This window comes from Saccopteryx bilineata, chromosome 3 (assembly GCF_036850765.1).
Source record: "Saccopteryx bilineata isolate mSacBil1 chromosome 3, mSacBil1_pri_phased_curated, whole genome shotgun sequence".
NCBI lineage: Eukaryota > Metazoa > Chordata > Mammalia > Chiroptera > Emballonuridae > Saccopteryx > Saccopteryx bilineata.
In genome coordinates, this window is record NC_089492.1 from 208669460 (window position 1) to 208692291 (window position 22832).

Genomic DNA, 22832 nt, shown 5'->3' on the forward strand with positions numbered 1-22832 from the left:
CATTAGCAAAAGTATATCTACTGTAAGTCAGTAGACTATTATCTTCAAGTTACTGAGGGAAAGTATTTGGAAACTTAGAATTATAAAGTGTCCAATGATACTTTAAGATGGAGAATAAAATAAAGACATTTTCAGACAAACAGGACCTAAATGTTTACTGCCCAAAGACCTTCAGCAATTCCTAAGGACATACTTAAGCAAGAAAAAAAGTGAATATTAATGAAGCAGGATGCATGAATCAACAGTGAGCAAAGAAACAGGGAAAGGAACTGAGTCAAAATAAGTAATGTGTATAGTAAAATATGAACCTTCTTAAAATAACAGACCAACACACAAAAATCTTCTATGACATTTTACATATTTATTCATTGCTGAGGGATACATATTAAGGTTTTGTTTGACTTTTCCAGTAGTGAAACTACATAAACCTATATCCTGATATATTAAGAGATTTGGGCAAGTTTTGGTCTCTTTCATAAACCATGACTTTCCCAACCGTACCTACTCTGCTCTCAACAGAAGTCATTCCTTTCTATCTGGTAACACAAGTTCTTAAGGAAAATGTTTTCACTGAATTTCTAAAGTTTACATAATCTGTTGTCATTCAATAAAAGCATATTTACAAAGGATGCAAAAACATTGCAGGGTAGAATGCCCACCCACGATCCTTCTGTGATCTTACTCTAAGGCTAATTTCTTCAGAGGAGTCTTCTAAAAATAGTACTTCCAAGCCCCACTTTCTTTTACATACCCCTAATTCCTTTCCACCGCAGTTATTAACAAATGCAGCTATTTATTGCTCTGGTGCATGAACAGATCTCTCTTCCCCCAAATATGCTACATGCTCCTTGAAGATAGGGGTTATTTTTTCATTTGTGTCTAACTGCCAATACTTTGCACAGTGTCTGTTACATAGTAGGCATCTACTATATCTGTTGAATGAGTGCATAAATAGCTTTATGGTTTGGATATTTAATAATTATTCCTAATTTATTTTCAAATTATACTCAGTTTGAATTCAAATAACTCAAAATCAATATAATGTTTTGGGATGCTTCCAACTGTTGAAACAACTCAAAAATATACTCACACTTTAATTAAATTTATAATATAAATGAAATAAAAAGCTATTATAAAAATTAATAATATTTTGCCTGTATTTTATAGTACACCACTACAGGCACATAACAGTAGAATGATCTGGTAGGGAAAAGTTATGTTACCTATTTTCAAAAATAAAACTGATATATCCCATTACCAACATTATGGGAAATGACATATACAAGTTCTGGTACATTAGGAAGTTAACTTTATAGGTTTGGAATCCTAAGTTGGTATATTTAAGTTCCTAAGTTGGTATATTTAACTATAAAAACACAAATAGTTTAAATTCTCATTAAAACAACTTCAAATTTTTCTAACTGTACAATTGGCAGAAAGATGAACTATTAGCTAATATATCATAAATATATCAGTTGCTTTCATTCCCAAATACTGAAAATGCTGGGTGGAAATATTAGAAAGTCTTTCCTGAAAAGAGTATTAAATGAGCCTTAGACTTTTATCACTGAAAATCAAGATTCTATTTCAATTATTATTTGGTCTTGGTTGGGAAAAATCTGAACCATTCATTCAAAATAGAATTATCTTAGCTGCCTTATCTTTTTTGAGAATGAAAAAATTACTAGCTATTATTTGTGATTCAAATTCTAGCACGGGTTATCCCTAAATAAATACCAGCGTACTGGCGTGAGTGGTCTTCAGAATTTATATCATGTGAATGTATTTTATTAGACAGCTTGGTCCTTCTGGTGACTAGTTTCTTAAATGGGAATTCAAGATAGGCTTATCACAGAACAAACTCCAAGTTACAGTACATTATGTTAAAGTAAGGCTCCAGTGTATTTTGGAAGTGTAATATAAGCTACAGGGTTGTTTTTTTTTCATGTTTACTAAAAAACCAAAACAAAACAAAACAACAAAAACTCAAACCATTGTATAAATTCTTTCTACCTTGGTCTACTGGATACACATCTCCCCAGAAACATATCTGTTATAGAAACTATTGATAACTTAGTTTTCAGCTTTAAGCAATTATTTGGTAGTATCACTGTTATTTTTTTATGGCTTTTTAAACATCAAGTTTTTAATATTTGAAAAGTATTCACTACTTTCTGATAGTTCTCACACACACACAAAAAGGTGTGAACATCAGCTTGGAAAATTATAAAGTCTTAAAAAATCATTTAAAAAAAGATACTCAATAACAGAAACTAAAGGTATAGAAGTGAAACAAACAAAAAACTCATTTAAAAATTCCATACATGATCCCTTCACAAAATGAATCTATAATCTTCTTTGTCAGGAGTAGGGAGAAAAGAACACAAAAAAGAGGTTTTTAAAGTGTGGGTACATTAGCAACATAAGTTTTTTTCCCTTTTTCAAAGTAACCCTTCAAATGATCCAATTTTTTTAAGTCCAGGGTTTCAAAAAAACCCAATAAGTATGATATTAAAATTCCCTCTTACAATATCTTGACAAAGTCACTGTAAATAGGCGTAAATTAAAATGAGCATTTGTTTAATGACTTATGTTATATGAAAAATGTACATTTCCAAATAAAAAAACTATATACATTTAATAATATTACATGAAATTAACATAAAGGCTATATAAGGCTTTAGGAAGCTCCAAGTCCAAACAAGTTTTAGCAGGTAAATCAGCTGATTTAACATTATAATTCTAATGATCAAATTATCCAACCACTGAACCACAAAACCTTATTTATGGACAGGAAAAGAGCCTAGTGAATTTACTTTGAATATGGAACCACAGTTCTGTTCCCTAAGTTGAAAAAACTGGGTGAATTAGTTTTATATATTAGTTTATATATATAGATATGCATATAATTTAGTTTATAAACCATATATTAAAATACATGGTTTAAAAGTATTGATTGAAATACAAGAAATTTTTAAAGAACTTTTCAAATTTATAGAATTAAAGAGACCTAAAGTATATATCAAAGGTCACGGATTATTTATTTGCTATTTTCTGGTTCTTAAACTAATGAGGAATTATACCAAAGAATCTATAATCTCTTCTAGCTCTAAAGTTTTGATCATATTGTTTTGCTTTTAAATAATTAAGACCATATCTCACACAAAATTGTCTAAATAGACAATACTGGCCCTAAATTAAAGACTTTTTTCACCCCTCTCCTGGTTTTTAGTCCCTCGCAGTGATTAGTGAGGAACAAATATCACATATTTAACAACTGATTCTTAACCCCTGTGCCCTTCCTCTCTCCGGAGCCCACAGGGCCCAGCATATGGTAAGTGTTCAATACTTAATTGATATTGTTGAATGAATAGCAAAACAGTAAGGATGAATCAAGAATTAAAAGGAATCTGAAGATGACAATAGTTGCTTTTATAAGACCCCCAAACAATAATTTTGAAGTCTGTAGTCTCCCTTTTAGATTGACTTTGGTTCGTTTTTGTATATAATAGCAAGAGAAAATATAGCACAAGAATTCAAGGTTAAATCACTACAGGTAAACTATAAGCAAGGTTATTACATTATTAAGTCAACTTAAATAAAAAAAATTTTGTTTTATCCATGTATTGAAGAAATGAATTTTATTTACACTACTAGTAGATCCCAGCTACTCCAGTTACTGAGATATAATCATCTTATCAACAAGAGGAAAAATATCTTCCAATATTTCAATGTAACCAAATTGCTTAGTTATACTATAGAATAAGAAGCAATTAATGAATTTTTTGGAAATAAAAAATATGTATATACATTACCCTGATGCCTAGACCAAAATATATCTAACAACAAATTTTCTTGATTTATATTAGTCATAAAAATAAAGGAAAAATATACTGCAAATATTTTCTTTGTAGGTAATTTCAATTAGAAAATAACAGTTTAATGAAAACAATATAGAGGTTCATGTGAGTGAACTGATAGGAAGCAAGAGAAGTAGTCAAAACTTGACAGATAACATGTCAAATATAACCCGAGATTATCTGCCTCAATGACACCATGGTAATTAGATTTTTACATATCTCCATTTTACCTTCTATTCAAGGAAAATGCAAGTCAGTAGGTTATGATCCTAAGTCATAGTTACGAACCCCTTCTTTTAGCTTGTAAGATGTAGCCTTTTGATTTGATAATTCCTCTACTTTTAACAATGACTGAATATCGCAGCAGCCACAGTGGCACCCACTCGTGTGCTTGAATCCCAGGGATGCTCTCCTGAAGAGCTTCTTGGAAACTTGCTTCAGAAAGAAGTTCTTAGAACAAACAATAAAAACCCAGAGTTAAATTTGAAAACAAAAGTACCTTGCTATGTAGGTAAGCACTTAAATATAATAAAAGAAACACCTCAAAACTGAATAGAAAATATGTCTAGCCTTAATGTATGCTCTGAAACTGAACCAGTATGTCCAAAAGACCCAGGCAGCTCTTCAGAAGTATCTACACCTGCAGCTGACTGGCCTACTCATAACTTCTAGTGAATGGAGCCTAGATAATTGTATTTTTTGAAGATCTCTATGTGATTCTCAGGTACTGCTAGAGAAAATACATGAAAATAGAAAGAAGAAAAAAAAGTTACCCATGATCCTATCAACCGGAGATGGCCCATTCCTTTGCCATATATTTTTTCCAACTTTTTTTCTATATCTACCTACCTACCTATCTATCTATCCATCTCAATATCCTAAAATCTAGAAATCATACTCTAGTTACAGCCTAATGTACTCATTTTTTCCACTTATGTTATGAATATTTCCCATGTAATGAAATACTCCATGAAAGCATTTTTAATAATTTTCCCAATATTACATTATATAGATATCATAATGTACATTTCTTTATTGTTGGCCAAAAATTTAGTTGTTTTCCTAACTTTAGCTAATACAAACAATGCTATAATGCATTCCTGGCCACGGAATGAGAAGTTCAAAGTACATTTTGAAGACTAGATACAGAACATATTGCCAATTGCTTTCTAGAAAGGACCCCCTCTACACTTCCCCAGGAGCTAATAATGTTCCGAGTGCCAGTCTTACCACACTCCCAGGAGGACCAGCATTTAAAGAATATTTGCCAACGATTATCTTTTCATTTGCACCTCTTTGATGAAATCATTATCTTGTGATTCCACATTCTAGTCCAAGCTCTCTACTAATGCTCTGATGTATCTATCAGTCCCCTGCTCACTGCCTCTTCTCCAGCTATACTAAACTCAGACACAGTCACATCTTTGGGGCTTTGCAGCAGCTGCTCCCTCTTCCTCAATGCTTTTTCCAGATACCCACATGGCTCTCTCCCTCTCTGCAGGTCTCTGGTGAACATCACCTTAGGTGGGAAGCCTCCGTGACCATCATCCCATATGAAACAACAATCCCTAACCTCAGCCAACTTTTTTTCACAGCACATACCACCATTGATCACATTTAACATTCATATTAGTCTCTCCTCCCATTAGAAAGTAAATTTCATGAGGGCTGGAATTTGTTTGACGTGGTCCTATATCTCTAGTACTTTAGAAACAATGCCTGGCACATAGTAGGTGTCTGCTGAATAAACCAATCAGTATGGAAAGATTCCACTGGGGTCAGAACAACCACACAGTTAGATATTAAGTGACCATAGACAGTATGATTTGAGACCTGTTTGCCCCAAATGAACTGCTGTGATATTTGAATAGCATCAATAGTAAACTCTCACTAAATATTACCTATGATCATGTGCAGGCACTTTTCTGAGTACTTTACATCTGTTGACTCATTGAATCCACATGTTAACCTGTGAGATAGGTAATATTATTCCCCTTTACAAGGCAGACTGGTTAGATAACTTGCCAAGATCACAGAGCTAGTAAATGATATTTTTCATAAATAGAATGCAAATGTCTCTTTGGAAAAGTAACATTAACAGGTTTGTTTAATAAGAGGGTCTTGAGGGAAGAAGGCATATTTCAGATTAGATTTAATGGGAGTGGGGGAATTGGTGAAGCAAATAAAAAGGGGAAAGATCCTACTTCACAATTACATCCTGACTGTAGTTAAACTGCTAGCACAGCTTCTAGGACAAAGGGTACTGGAAAATAATACTTCCTGAGAAATAGAGTAGTTTAGAACAGAGGTAGGCTTTTAGAGGACTTATAAACAAAATTCTATTTTAGATGTCAAGCACAGTTAAATGTTTTACAATGTGATTACTTAAAAACCAAAACAAAAACATTGACATCCTGGACAACAAAGGGGCACTGTAATGAATCCAACCAAAAGTAACCTAACTGGGTGCACAGATCACAAATTCCTAAGTGGCAGGTCATGATGGATAGTCATGTCCCAGGCATACAACTTCTTTAGTAAAAGCTTTATCTTTGCCTAAAGCAAGCCTTGTCCATTGTATTTGTTCATCTACATTACACATCTTTGAAATGCCTTTTTCAGATCCTTGGAAGCCTAACCCCCTTAAGAGAGCATATATTCTTGTCAACCATTATAATCTAATCCCCACCTTCCTATACTCTTTCTTATGTTCCCTCCTTAATTCCAACTGTGTAAGAGAAGTTGCAAAACTGCTGTTTTCTGGGGCACTTGAGATCTTGCTTCACGGCACTGTCATCCATTTGACTCAAACATAAAAATTCTCTACAGGTTTGGACGTTTCTCACGTCAACAACACAAAATCAAAGAACTATGCTCTTCATTAACTTTTATATATACTTTTGATTCAACTATGTTAACGCCTTAGAATCAGCCAACATAACAAATATTTTAAGAGAGTTGCTTCATTTATAGATTGAAGTGTATAAAGATTCATTAATAGCATATGCAGAATCAGCCTATGAATTCCAGTAAAAGGATTCAGAATTCAATTTAAAAAAGACATCCAAGTGTCAAATTACATCAGTACAACAAAAAACATACAAAAAAGGATTAATTCTCTTCTCATATACATATGCACTATATTTTGCCATAACAATGATTACATGGCACATAATCCATATGCCAACATTGAGATAACATGAAAATACAATACCAGACACCTTAGTCTTCTCCTATTTCCTTTCCTATGAGAAAAAGGACAGAGTTTCTTTTAAGTGGAGCTAGGCTGGGGTACAGGCTTGTCCATCAGCTGCTGGTAACAACTGCTATTGGTAATAACTCTACTGGTTGGAAGAGCCCCTAACCCAAAGTAAACAGGTAAGTAATATTGCCAACATATGGAAAGTTAAACTTTAAATGGTTTATATTACAGAATGAATCAGCAATAGCAATTCTCTGTTAGATTTCCACTACAATTACTTTAAAAAAAATCTATACACTATGTTGTAGTATCTTTCTTTTAAAAACACTATCTCTTCAAGCGTTCAAAAAAATTTTTGTCAAAAATATTGGAGTGACATTGGTTAATAAAATAATATAGGTTTCAGGGGTACAATTCTATAATACATCATCCGTACGTTGTATTGTGTATTCTGATTTGAAATCAGAGATATATTGCTTAGTGGGAAAAGACTCTAAATTCAGCCAAGACCCAGGTCCAAGTTCAGCCTGTCCTATGCCAACTGAGTGACCTTGGCTAGTTTCTTAAACTCCTAGGCTCTATTTTCTCATCAATAAAATGCCTAGTTTCAGTTGTTACAAAGATTACAGTTAATCTCTCTGAGGCACTTAGCATGATGCCTGGCATCTGAAAAACAAAACTATTAAAATTCCTCCTCCTCTTCTTACAAAACAGTGAAAAATGAGAATGGCGCAGATGGTTAACATAAATAGCATATAGTCTTAAGAGTTTATCCATAAGTATCCTAAAAATAAACAGAATCAAACCACTAATAAATGCCATCTTTTTAAACAGAGAAATAAAAGTTGAATGTTTTTTCTCCAATAATCATCTGTAAAATATAATTTCCTCCAATACTGAGATTTAAAACTTTCCTAACATATTTCTCACTTCAAACTACCCAAAAATACTGTCATAGAGCCTGTATATTTACATATTTACTAAGTAAAATGTTCCTCTTCTCCCTATAAAACAGTGAAAAAATGAAAATGGAACAGAATAATAAACAGTATAAAGTATAAAACATTCTTTTTCCAGCTTTCCTATTCTGTAAAAGTTTAAAAAAAATTCTATGGAAGGCAGACAAGCCATTCTCATTAATCAAATGTTTCTTATTAGCACAAACATGTATGTCTTGACAGTAATGATTAATAAAATACTTATTCAATTATTGGTCCTAAGATGGTTAAGTTTAAATGAAATTTTATCTGCCTCTTTTTCCAAATATTTATCCTCTTTTAAGTGGCTCTTTGGTGTACTAGACAAGATTATATATGATACTATGCAGCATATCTTAGATATTTTTTGTGTAGCTTAATATTTATAAACTTCAACAGGCCTATGTTCAGGAAATGATCCCTCACTTTTTCCCCACTGGTACAAAGACAAAACTGGAGCTCTCTGAAACTAAAATAAAGGCATATATGTTCTGAACTAATCATTAAGAATAGTATTGGGTAACAGTATTGCACATTTATCACTGTACACTATTAGAAATTAACTTTTAACAAGTAGCTTCTTATAAGATAAAAGCTGATGATCAAATTCTGTAAATGAAAATCTGTCTTACCTTTTGGATCATTATGAGTCAATAGCTGTATGTCAAACTGTTTAGCAAATGCAGTCAAATCGGGTGGCATCACACAGCAGGAAGCAAGATTAACTTGGTTACTATTTGGCTTTACCTAGAAGTGAAACAATAATCATGTGATCTCCACCAAATTAAGTACTACTAAAAGTAGATAGTGATACAAGGATTCAATTTTAGAAAATATAAAATATCACATTCTATAGCACTTACATGAATATATTTATTAATGTATGCTTTTCTAACTCATGTTAGCAGTATCACAGAAAGGAAAAATAGCTCTAGGAGGGGAAAGCCCATATAGTACCACACTATATACGTAGTACTACTCCTGCTAGAACCTGCAGTCTAATGCATCTGCCTCAGAAAAAACTCAACTCTAAGTGTGATGGTTCGACTACAAAGGGAATATGTCTTAAAGGTAGAGGATCAAATACAAATAATAAGTACATTTAACCTAAAGTATAAAATATGATTATTAACCAGACATATTTTGAAAAAGAGAAGAATTTGATAATTTCTAATAGCTCTTCTGTTTAATTTATAGGTACATTTTGGATGTTAGCCACATTCCAGGTACCACCAAGTCAATGGCCAAAGGGACAACATTTTCTGTAGGGTCCTCCTGTCTATAAGACAACGAAAGCCCTGAAAGGGACAAGGCTGGGAACGAAGTACAGGAATAAAGAGAGATACAGAGAGTAAAGGTAAAATACCAGTAAACAACTTCCCTAATCATTTGTATGTTACTAGGCCAGATAGTGGAAGGGATTAATTTATGATGCCCACTCCATTATCAAGGTGTATGAACTAAGTCTTATATATCTTTAAATAAGTCAGCAAAATATTTGTTATATATGATATTGCCTTACTTAGGAAATTAGAACCATGGAAATAATACCTAAAGAAAAATGTAATACTTTTATTGCATAAGTAAAACTGAAGGAAACAGACTTAATTCATTCGGCTGTGAATGCCTCAATACCTATTTTCTAGTGTTTTTGTCACTCATTTTAAGTGAGGTTAATATTTAGTTCAATTAGACATATATTTGAGAAAAAAAATCCAGTGCTGTATATAAGCTTGCCTCGAAACTTCCACATTTGGAATAGTCTCCCCACAGGGAGTGTCTACTATGTGCACAACACTCCAAAGTATACAGCAAAGACTGGAAACAACATGCCCCTCCAGGGTGCTCAAGGTCTAGCTGTCCATTACCTGGGCCCACTGATAGAGCTGTTCCAACTGTGTTTTGTCTAGATCAGAGGTACCTATAGCAACAATCTTTTTACTCTGAACTAAGTTTTCTAATTCCTCCCAGTACGGCTGCAAATGCTCCAAGGAAAGATTAACTCCATCTTCAATAGGAGGTGAAGCAATGATCACAGAATCCAGCTGTGCAACTCCAAGGACTGAACAGGCTGATGTGAAGGCAAACACAAAGAGGACACATGTTTGTTACATAATAAAAACAAGTATTTCTAATGCCCTTCAAGCATCCCACCAAATTCTGTCCCTGTATTCACTAGTGTTCTATATAACATATTATTTTACTCAGTTTCATTATTTATCTGTTACTTAGAATATTTCCATCTTTTAAAATAGTGTAAGTGTTCATTCATCTACTTGACCTGTGTGACCTGCTTCTTCTTGGGAAGCCACAGCTACTTTAGGCTCCTCTTTCTGGGGGAACAGGACTCCTTGTTTCTTAGGTCCATGATTTTTTGGTGGCTTCCTTATCTTCATAACATTTTCTTCTCTAGTTCTACTAGTATTTCATCTAGATGATCACAAGAATTCTGACCTAATATTCTTGCAATTTATAGTTACAGCAAAAAAGAAAAACTTGAGACTATGAAAAACTGAATTTATGGTCTTAATCTATATTAATAGACGTAAATAATTTCTTAGTTTCTATGAAAATAATTCAAGTTTACTTTTAATGATTATTATTTACTCCACATATATTAAAGAGCTAATTATTTAAGTATTCAACATATGCAAATACTGGAAGAATTTTTTAAAAGAAAAAAAATAACTGAATAACTATAATAATACCACAGTAACCTAAACCAAGTACTGAAAACAGATAAAAAATCATTGCTTGTTTGTTGTTGTGGTTGTTTTGGTATTTTATTTATAATATTAAAAGGGCTAAGAATATGATTAAGAAGAATTTCTACCTCCAAACAGTTAACATTTAACTGTTACATCTTTTACATTCCTCTTATATATCAAAATACGGCCCTATATAAACTACTATGATTCTGTAGAAGCCTTAAGAAATTGGGCTAGTGTTAAAAGGTAAAAATTTTTACATAGACCTGAACATAAGATATACACCACAATAAAGATAAAAAGTTAATACTTTCCTTACCCATGTCAACGGCATTTCTAGTTGATGATGAAGAATCTGAGCCTACAATGAACAGTTTTGCTGGGTAACAAAGAAAACAAAACCGATGACTACATTTGGTAACATCCTACTATATAGTATTAACACTGCTAACAATACTAAGTTCACAGATAATCCTAAATGAATTACTTTTATCTTTCCTAGTCATGTAATTTTATAGTTTTCATTTTAAAACATAGAGTATATCTCCATTGTAATTTTTAAATTGTATTCTAGTTGCCAACAAATGTCTGTTTGTCAAAACAAAAAAGCAAATATTAATTAACCATTTGTTAAAAGCAGGTCAGATAAACTTATTCCTCAAAATGTACATTTTATGAATTAAACATTAATGGATCATATCATTTACTTTCTCCAATAAATGAAAATCTCTATGTAGACTAAATTAAAATTGCTTATGATGAGAAGAAAACTGAAAAAGAAAACAGAAAAACTCATAATCCCACCTTCCTAATACAATTATTTAAAAAATTTTTAGACATTACCTTAACCAGTTCTTGACCATATGAAGCAGAGTATAACATTGTTTCTACTATTTAGCTTACCTTTATGTAATATTTTTTTATATCTCTATGCAGTATTTAGTTATCTTTATTTTTTTTATCATACTAGTAATATATTCTTTAGAAATGAGGAAAACCTATAAATGAGTAGAAAGACCAAAAAAAAATAATCACCAAGTCTTACCACCAAAAACAATTACTGTTTAGACTTTTCTGTACTCTGTACTTTTAATGAATAACTGTATATACTCATTTAAAATTTTTTATTTTTTATTGAATTTATTGAGGCGACACTGATTAATTATATGTTTCAAGTATACAGTTCTATAACACATTATCTGTATATTGTATTGTGTGTTCATCACTCCAAGTCTAGTCTTATTCCATCTCCATTTATCTGCACACCTTCTTCTACCCATACTCATTTTTTAAAGATTGACCATTATTCTGTAATTTTGATAGGGTATAAATGATTTCTTGCTTTTTGAACATTTAGGTTAGATCTAGGTTTTTGTTATCACACATAATGCTAACATAAACATCTTAATAACTTTTTGTTCAACATTATGTTAAAGCTTTTCCTAAGGACAAATTATCACTAATGAGATTCTGAGTCAAAGATCTTTTTGTGTGAGTATTGTTCTATTTTATTTACCTCCTAAATTTTATCAGACCACTACAAGTTAAGAGTTGTTCTCTTAACAATATAGAATGTTATTAAAAATATGTGTGCATGTATGTGTATGTGTGTATATATATATGTATGTATATATATGTATGTATATGCTAATTTAATAGGGACTATATATATATACTGACCCAGGGCTACATTAATTGGCATTTCTTTCTTCAGCTTCAAACAGGAAAGTTGAATAGTTTTCTAAATTGAAAAGATTATGGCTTTTGCTTGATTTCAACTCAACTTTACATGTCTATATTTACTTTATGTTCAAAAACCTAAAGTTATGCATATAGAGAAATGAAGTAGTAGGAGAGCATTGAGAGAGGAAATCTGAAAAGGGAATGGAGAGAAAACAGGCTAATGAAATACACTATATTAAAGTACCTGGCCTTCAACATATACAACAAATTCTCCTTATATATTTATTTCTCTTTTCCTTTCTATTGCTAGATGATCTTGCTAAAACATTGCTTTCCTCGCATTACTTCTCTATTTAAAAGCCAGCACAGTTCCTCTACCAGGTAAGTCGCTCTTCACCACTTTGGTTCAACCTTAGCTCCCATAATTGTATTCTATGAAAACCCTCCCCACCACAATCCCTCCAGCCATAAATTTGTTTCATTTGATACGCCCTCCTCTCGCTGAAAGTAGAGGCATTTTTAGATAAGTAGAGAGAAATGCTCTTCATATGGGGAGAATTTTGATAGTTATCAAGCCTGTCAGGAACTGAGGACAACTTGTAAGAGCTCCAACATGAATCGAAACCATGATAAACTGCAGTTGACCACAGAGAAGATATTGCTTTTACTTCATTTTTAACACAATAGAAATAAATTAATAGAAATTAATTAATGTGAAATTAATAGAAAGAAATAGGCTTTGGAGTCAGGCATACCTGAGTGAATTCCTGGTTTAAGCACTTACTGGCTGTATGACAACTTTGAAGCTATTTAATGTCACCTGTGCAATGGGAATAGACCTACCTTGTAGAATTATTTGAGAATTATAATGTAATAAAAAGTGCCAACTATAGTGCCTGATACAAAGTAAGATTCAACAAATAGTAGTTATTATTAGAGACAAAAGACGATGATGCCCTGTCTCAGCTTACACGTCCATTCACCCCCCAATAATAAAATAACCCAATCACAAATGGTAATCAATAATAGCTACCTAGCATTTGACTTTGTACTAAGCACTGTATGTGCTTCTTTTGTAATTTCCTCTAACTTACAAATAAGCCTGTGAAACAGCTGTACCCCATTTTATAGTTGAAGAAACTGAGATTCAACAGAGATTAAATAACTTGTTAGCCCAAGATTATACCAGTCAGTAATCTGTACACCCAGGAATTTCAATCTTGTCAGATTCAAGCTTTTAATCACTGTGCTATGCTGACTATAAGCTGAGGGAAAGAACAGTCACCTTTTCATTTTTTCTTTCCTTGAGCTTAGTATAGTGTCTGGAAAGGAGTCACTTGATACATTTGTTGAATGAGTATAATATGTATTTCATTTCTCTTCATACAACTTGTTGCCTAGACTTCTTTCTATACTCCCCGGCCACCTCAGCCATTGTATGGTAGTGTCATGCCAGGAAGAGAGGGTTATGCCTATTCTGGGTAGACAATGTTCTGAAGACTTCCCGTTATTCTTTCCATTTCCTCCACATTAATCTTCCCACTGCCCTGAAGTCCAAAATATAAATTAATAAAAATGATTTTGAAGAACAGCAAAGTAAAGTTCTACTGTGACTCCACTGAAGTAGCCAACACAAATCTCCAATAACTCCAAGAGATGACATTAAATTATGTTAAAAGAATCTTTATATGCCCTACACACAGTGACTGAGTCATTCATGACCAGAAGCAAAGAAAGGCTTATTCCCATGACTGACAAAACCTCACCATCATTTCTATTATATAACACTATGAATTGGAAAGGCTCAACTTTACCAGAAACTTTCATTTCTTCTCTTTCATCAGGATTTATCTTTTCTACTGCATGAGATACAGTACATTCCAAGACATCCGGAAACTCCTATAATAAACACATGATATTTACAATAAATATAAAATATTTCTCTTTAGCTATTAATTTCTACTGTCCTTTTGGAAGCAAGGAACCCAAAAGATAACAGGGTTCTTTACCTGAGGTCTGAACGGGCTTCATAAGGTTTGTAAAGCCCTAAAATACAGGTAAAACACTTTATGTGCATATGTCCATTTTCTGGGAAAAAGTGTCTCATTTTGATCAAGTATTCAAAGGGATGCATATTAAAAAAACAAACAAAAAACCAATAAGTGGAGGAGGGGCAGAAGGCCTGTAAGTTGTTAGAACCACTAGTGCAGGAGATTATTTTATTTTATTTTTTAAAATATTTTATTTATTGATTTTTTAGAGAGACAGGAGAGAGAGAGACAGAGAGAGAAAAGGGGGAGGAGCAGGAAGCATCAACTCCCATATGTGCCTTGACCAGGCAAGCCCAAGGTTTCGAACCGGCGACCTCAGTGTTCCAGGTCGACGATTTATTGCACTGCGCCACCACAGGTCAGGCAGGAGATAATTTTACTTAGAAAAAAAAAAAACCAATGAAAAATAATATTACCCATTCTGATAATGGCACATTAAAAACTTTCTACATTAATCACAAACATATTAAACCAAAACATTTTTTCTGAGTGCAATAAAAAAAGTAAAGGGGCCCTGGCTGGTTCGCTCAGTGGATAGCACATTGGCCCAGTATGCAGACATCCTGGGTATGATCCCCAGTCAGGGCACGTAAGAGAAGTGACCATCTGCTTCTCTACCCCTCCCCCTCTCCCCCTTCTCTCTCTCTCTTCCTCTCCCACAGCCAGTGGCTCAGGTGGTCCGAGGGTGGGCCTCAGGAACTGAGGATAGCTCGGATGATTCAAGCATCAGACCCAGATGGGGTTGCTGGATAGATCCCAGTCAGGGTGCATGCAGAAGTCTGTCTTATTATCTCCCCTCCTCTCACTTAAAAATAAATTAATTAATTTAAAAAATTTAGGATGCCCTGGCTGGTTGGCTCAGCGGTAGATCATCGGCCCGCCGTGTGGAAGTCCTTGGTTCAATTCCCGGTCAGGGCGCACAAGAGAAGCACCCATCTGCTTCTCCATCCTTTCCCCTTCTCCTTTCTCTCTGTCTCTCTCGTCCCCTCCTGTAGCCAGGGCTCTATTGGAGTGAAGTTGGCCCCAGTGCTGAGGATGGCTCATTGCCTCTACCTCAGGTGCTAGAATGGCTCCAGCCGCAACGCCCCAGATGGGCAGAGCATCGACCCCTGGTGGGCATGCTGGGTGGATCCCAGTCGGGCTCATGTGGGAGTCTGTCTGACTGTCTCCTGCTTCTAACTTCAGAAAAATACAAAAAAAAGTAAAAAAAGTAAATGCATAATGAATCATTTCTGTGGAAAATTATAAAATGTTAGCACATGTAAATCAGAAACATATTAATTCACACAAGATTAAAACAAAGTAAACAGTAAGGTCTTTCTCATAGTTCTGGCGCATACTACAGGCCTGGTGCATGTTGACTAGCCATGCATGTACAAAGTAAGTGGTCACTTCAGAGAAAAAAATTGATAGTAAACATTAATCAGTATATGTCTAGCAGTATGTCTTGCAGTATGCTCAGGGAAAGAAGTATGTCCAGCACACAACTTCTTCCATTTTTTCAAGGCAGTCTACGTAATTTTTTATATACCTTTGGCTGAGTTGGATCCCTAAGAGTGGTTTACAGACAGGGGTTCCGTATGTTAACATTTATAATAATAGTTATATACTGACATTTAATGAAACACATTTCTGCTCAGTTTCAGCAGAAACTGACACTTTAAAAATTATTTCTAGTGACTACATTATTGGGGTGATATTCTACTAAAGCAATGTATCAACCCAAACTGTTTAATAATAGTAATTCCTTTATCAGGCTAAATATAAACTGGAAAATACACTGTGAGGAAATTCTGGTGGGAACTAAGCAGACAATCCTAGTATCTTATCTAATAGAAGAGTTGACTACACAGAATAGATGGTCTGTTTTATGCTTAAGCCTACTGAGTCACACTGCTATGTCAGCATATCAGCCATAAGTGCTAACTGCCCATTTGACTTCCCTATCAAAAATGAGGAAATTCATTTCCTGCTTACTTCACTTCCCTTTTGGATTACATGATACCTTTAAAAAAATTTTTTTTTGTCTATATATCATTTATTTTTGCTCTGATCTTTCTTCTTTATTTTTAGTTATTTATTCATTTTAGAGAAGAGAGACAGAGAGAGAAGGGGGGGAGGAGCAGGAAGCATCAATCCATATGTGCCTTGACCAGGCAAGCCTAGCATTTTGAACCTGCGACCTCAGCGTTCCAGGTTGACGCTTGACCCACTGCGCCACCACTGGTCAGTCATGGATTACATGGTATCTTGACCCACATTTTACTCACCCTAACCAAATCAGGGCTGATTTGGGAACTCCACTCATTCAAGGTCTTTTGGATACAATCTCGAAGCTGCAAAAGGAATGCATTTTGAAACTGTTAATCAAATTCTATACACTTTTCTGTACTTCCAGAATAAGAATGTATTAGTTTGGTAAGTAGGAAAAAGTTGTCCATAAGAAATACCAAACAAACTAAAACTTCAGTTCTATAAGGTTTTTTTCTTCAACAAAGAAAACTTTATATCGATTTTTATCCTACTCTTAATTCTCAAATGTTGATGACTTAAAGCAGTAATCTAATTATTTTACAGTGTTTTTGTACTAATAAAAATTTAGGTAAATTTTGAGACATAAAAACAGCCATAAAGAAACAAAAAACCTGGCTCAGTAGCTCAGTCAGTTAGAACGTGGTCCTAACATGGCAATGTTGTGGGTTTGATCCCCAGACAGGATACATACAAGAATCAACCAATGAAAACAAATCAATGTTTCTCTCTCTCTCTCTCTCCCCCCCTTCTAAAAATTAATAAATATAAATTTTTAAAAAGAGGAAACAAAAAAATTCAAAAATAAAGTTTATAAAGGAGAAACATGGGTTTCAAGTCCAGGCAGCCTGACTAGAATTAATATTAACTGCTGCATTATATTCCTCAAAGGCAAACAAATGATTCTCTAAGTGGCCACAAAAAACTCCTATTCAGATTCATCATAATTTTTTAAATTAAAATTTCAAATTCCTGAACTCCATAACAGATTTGCTTAATCACTCTATAAGGGCAGAACTTTTATTTAACAAACATCCCAAGCAATCAATATGTACTCTAAAGTCTGAGAACCACCATAGTCATATCTTACATAAGTCAACATGCATGTCAGTCCATATGCCATTTCCTAACACTTAGGTATACCTCCAACCTGTCTTCAATGTTTTCTTATATAAACTAATAAAATTTTTACACTAACATTATAGTATGTTATAAATTCATTCAAGTGTTTATATTATTTTTTATCTTATGAGTATATTTCAAACTTACTTTAGATCAGCGGTCCTCAACCTGTGGGTCGCGACCCCAGTGGGGTCGCCCAAAGCCATTGGAAAATACATAATGCATATCAGGTATTTACATTCCGAATCATAACTGTAGCAAAATTAGAGTTATAAAGTAGCCACCAAAATTATTTTTTGGTTTGGGGTCACCGCAACATGAGGAACTGTATTGCGGGGTCACGGCATTAGAAAGGTTGAGAACCACTGCTTTAGATAGTGGTTCAAAGGTAGACATACATGTGCATAGTGAGGACCTACATACATATAACAAAAATTTACAGAACAATATTTATGTTCACTACATGCCAGGCGCACTCTGATGGTCTGGTAATAAGAAAAAAATATGCTGCTCCATAAATCACTAAATTGATTTATGACTACTAATGGGCAACACTAGCAGTTTAAAATCACTGCCTTATAAATATCCAAGGGTACCGTGCTTTGCATTCTGTGGAAAATCAATGAAAATATAAATGAGTAACTAGAAGCAAGTTTCTGAATTGCAAAAGCACTTTCCTAATAGCAATAACAAAGACTAAACTTCTGAACTCTCTGATCTATTACTGCTTATGATAAAAACGGCTATAAACACTTTATTGATTATATCTTAGTACATATAATTACAAGGGACAATTAGTTTATCAATTGAAGAGCTCAGAGTCACCTATGTTAAGATTTACAACCCACAATAATACAATAACCCACATGAATTCAATTTATAAGGTTTATATCTTTATAGAAAGTATATTTATGATCAAATTTAAGTCAGCAGATAAAAATTAGTGGAAAATAATTCCACACAAAATTACAAGTCTTTTAAAAATTAGTAAAAGCTGAGGTAGCAAGATGGACTGAAAGTTAACAATTCTATTACGAGTGCTTTGGCTCAAATCATGGGAAAATTTGAGGAAATTTTCCTTTGGGAGGATGGTTCATTTGCATACTTAAGGCTTTCCTGTTGAATTACAATTCAGGAAGATAAATATATTTTCTGAGAATTCAGCCTCTTCTTGAAACCATTTCTTTAATTAATCTTAAATTCTGAAAAATGTCAGGATAAATCACAGAATAGTTCAATGTCACAATATAGGAGAAATTCATTGACTATATCAAACCTAGGGATTTTTAATCTTTTACATGTTATCTGTACTGATTGAACATTAACCTTGTACTTTTTTGTTCTTTGCTTTCTTCATTCTTCACACACACACACACACACACACTTATCACTGAAGATAAGTATCACCATAATGTAGTACATCATTAAGCCCGCGGTTGTATAAGAGTTTTAAAAATAGCATATGATTTAACTGGTCAACTACCCTTACAACAAAGAACTGTGCAAAACAGTCTTATAATGGCCCATTTAAAAAACAAGATCTGATTTCATAAAATTCCAGTGTAACAAAACATCTGGACAGAGATCACAGAATAAAAACAAACAAGCATATATTAAAACTAGAAGAGAACTTTTAGAAAATTTAATTAAACTCTCAATGTGCAAATTTTCTCAATGAGTGATTTATTGTTTCCTTATTCAATGAGGTTAAACTGTCTCAAGTAGCACATCCCTATTTGAAACCCCGATTATTAGTTTTCTTATGTGCAAACAAAACATGAGTATTTTTCCTTCAATATGCTGCTATCTCGTGTTCATCTAATATTTGCTAGTTTCTTTAGTTTTTTTCCCTCTTGTACTGCAACCAAAACAAAACATTCAAACCAGAATTAGTCTTTTGAACAATATTTTTAAACATTGTAGGGTGTGACTCATAACTTCTCTAAAATAATCAAGTTTTTAAAAATTAAAATGAAATGAAAAATATCAGAACATACAATATATGAGTTAATCTTTTCATGAAACTATATAAATATGTATATTTATACTGTATTGCAAGATAAATGAATTTCTTAGTTTTCAGTAAAAAAACTTTGAAAGCCACTACTCTAGAGTGTGTTGTAGTGAGGTAAGTGAAAATTTAGCTCAGTATTACTCAATATACATGCAAAAACAGTGTACTAAACCAGTAGCACTAAAGGAAATTAAAAGTCTAGAACTAAACATAGAAATATTTATCTTTGAAAGAAATAGTCCAAGTGGGATGGTTTGAACAGAACAAGTTGTATAAACTGAGCTGGGACCTACCTGGACAGAAAATAAGGAAAAAGATTCTGATTCCTAGTAAAGTTACAACCAAGAGTTCTCATCTCCCGATGGGCACCGACCCCCAGCAACAGACCTATGCACAGGTCCAGCACATATTCAGAGCAATGCCATTTGCTGCTCTATGCTATGTCACCAACATCTTATATAAAGCAGCAAAAACTGCTGTGGGAAGACAGCTGATAACATATTATGACATACTTTAGGAGATTTATTTTTCCTTTTAATCAGCACTGGTTTTTTCTGTATGGTGTCAGATGGATACTAGACTTATCTGGTTGATCACTTTGTAAGTCACAAAAATGTTTCATCACGATGTTGTACACCTGAAACTAATATAATATTGTATGTCAACTGTAATTGAAAAATAAAAAATTCTTTTAAAAATATTTATCTTTCTGATCGAACCAGAAAATAAGGGAGATAATATGCCTGTATGGTGTTTTCACAAATATTTTAATCCTCACAACGACTTGCCTAAAATGTTATTATCCAATTTTTTTTTTTTTTTTTTACAGAGACAGAGAGAGAGTCAGAGAGAGGGATAGGACAGGGGCAGACAGACAGGAACGGAGAGATGAGAAGCATCGATCATTAGTTTTTCGTTGTGCATTGCGACACCTTAGTTGTTCATTGATTGCTTTCTCATATGTGCCTTGACCGTGGGCCTTCAGCAGATGAAGTAATCCCTTGCTCGAGCCAGCGACCTTGGGTCCAAGCTGGTCAGCTTTTGCTCAAACCAGATGAGCCCGCTCTCAAGCTGGAGACTTCGGGTCTCGAACCTGAGTTCTCAGCATCCCATTCTGACACTCTATCCACTGCGCCACCGCCTGGTCAGGCTTATTATCCAATTTTAAAGCCACATTATCAGACAGTAACTTCCCCAAAGTCACAGAGCTCCTAAATTAAACGTTTACTTATTGTGATTTTTTTAATACTAAATTGTTCCACACCACCAATATGCCTCCACAATTCATTGTGCAGTCAATGACTGCTCTCTCAGGAATGACCAGCTATGTAACAAGTGTATGATTCCAGATTAACTTCTGCCGCTTCAAGCCAGTGATTAATCTTTAGGCAAATAAACTAGGATTAATCTTCGGCAAGAAAAAATACATAGTTTCAAAGCCGAGTTTGAGTGTTTAGTCATTTGCCTCACAGCAAAAGAGAAACTATGTGTGGTCAACATCCTAAAAACTAAGTGGACTACATCTTAACTCCAAAACTGAATCTCTAAACTATTTTTCACCTGGACAAGTGCGAGGAAGAAAGCGGGGCCGAGCGAAGCGCTGGCCTTATCTGAGCCCCTAGCCAGGGAGAGGGATCCGACACGGTTGCGAGTTCGGAGATCAGCATAAGCATGAATGGAGGCGTCACTCAGGGGGAAGCTGCACCTGCCGAGCTTAAGACCCTGGGCCCCAACAGCAGCTTTGGGCGCGCAGACGCGAGACAGCGGCCCCAGCCTCCGCCCGCCGGTCGAGCCCAGGTGAGCGCCCAGCCCGCCCACCGGCCCTCGCCCGTCCGAGCCGCCGACCCGCGGCCAGGCCCCGGAACCCCGCGTCTCCGCAGCAAGCTCGCCCGCCCTCACCTCCTCGCTGTGCGTGGACGGGCACTTCTTACGCAGGCGGCCCCAGTTCAGCAGGTTCCCTGTCTGCAGGTGCAGGGTGCGGGCCCGCGCCAGGAGCGCCCGGGCCGCGCGGCTCTCGGTGCCCATGGCAGCGGACGGACGGGGCCGGGCGGCGACGGCGCCGCAGGCGGGGAAGAAGGTCGCTCCGCAGACACAGTGCCCGAGTCCGAAAGGCCGGCGCGAGGCTGCCCGCCCCGCGCAGCGGGACCTCGGCCTGCGCTCCGGCCCGAGAGAGATCGGGCGGCGACGGCGGTGCGGTGGCCCGGGAAGGACGCGCCGGTGGCTGCGGCTCCTGCTTCTGCGGCCGCCGCTGCAGAGTTGATTCCCAATTGACCGAGCCGTTTCCTGTAAGACAATGACTAAGCAGAAATCGCGGCGTGAAAGTGCTTCGTAACCGTTACCCGTCCCGTGGCGAAGCTTGACGGGGCGGGGCGACGAGTGAGCTGCGGGGTCGCCAGTCGGCTGGGGAACTGGCCTTCGGCCTGCGGCGGGAGTGGCGCCGGGAGGCGGGCAGCGCGCGAGTCGCGCGGGGCGGGTAGGGGAGGGGCGGGACCGGCGCTCGGCAGGGCTCCCCCTGTCGGTCAGAGGACCGCGCGCCGGCAAGCGCCACCTCCACCTAGTGCCGCCAACTGCACTGGAGGTCTGGCCTCCCAACCAATGAGCGGTCACGCTGGTGATCTCCTTGCACACCTCTTTAAAAAACAGCAGCGGCTGTCTTGAGCTTTGAAATACCTGTTGGTGGTTGTTCTCAAAAACAAAGGTCAATCAAGCGCCCTTATCCCCCTGCTTTGCTCCCATCTTAATTCATTTTCTTTCTCAAGGACTTTCCCCCAAACTGCTAATTTTTCATGTTCATTAAGGTCTGTTGACTTAAAGCGATTTGTTGGGCGGTGTGTGAAGTCAAAGAATAAGACTCTTGAGAAGCTTAAACTGTAGTTCCAGAGACAAGGCCTAAGCATATCATGTGAAACAGTAAGTAATAATACAAGGCAGTTTCCAGATGAGTTCAGATTAAAGAGAACAGTTAAAACACCGGTGAGAACCTGACCAGGTGGTGGCGTAGTGGATAGAGTGTAGGACTGGGATGCGGAGGACCTAGGTTCGAGACCCCGAGGTTGCCAGCTTGAGCACGGGCTCATCTGGTTTGGCAAAACTCACCAGCTTGGACCCAAGCTCACTGGTTCGAGCAAGGGGTTGCCCCGTCTGCTGTAGCCCCACGGTCAAGGCACATGAGAAAGCAATCAAT

General features: G+C 35.8%; 1 protein-coding gene across 1 annotated transcript; it reads right to left on the reverse strand.

Annotated features, from left to right (window-relative positions):
- Positions 1–341: 341 nt before the first annotated feature.
- GCLM (glutamate-cysteine ligase modifier subunit) lies at positions 342–22064 on the reverse strand. The gene is made up of 7 exons (XM_066268703.1): positions 21548–22064; positions 16752–16817; positions 14245–14329; positions 11067–11126; positions 9908–10110; positions 8672–8786; positions 342–4310 (listed from the first exon to the last, which is right to left on the reverse strand). Exons 1-7 carry the CDS (start codon positions 21671–21673, stop codon positions 4141–4143), a joined length of 825 nt encoding a protein of 274 aa, XP_066124800.1. The 5' UTR covers positions 21674–22064; the 3' UTR covers positions 342–4140.
- Positions 22065–22832: the final 768 nt, after the last annotated feature.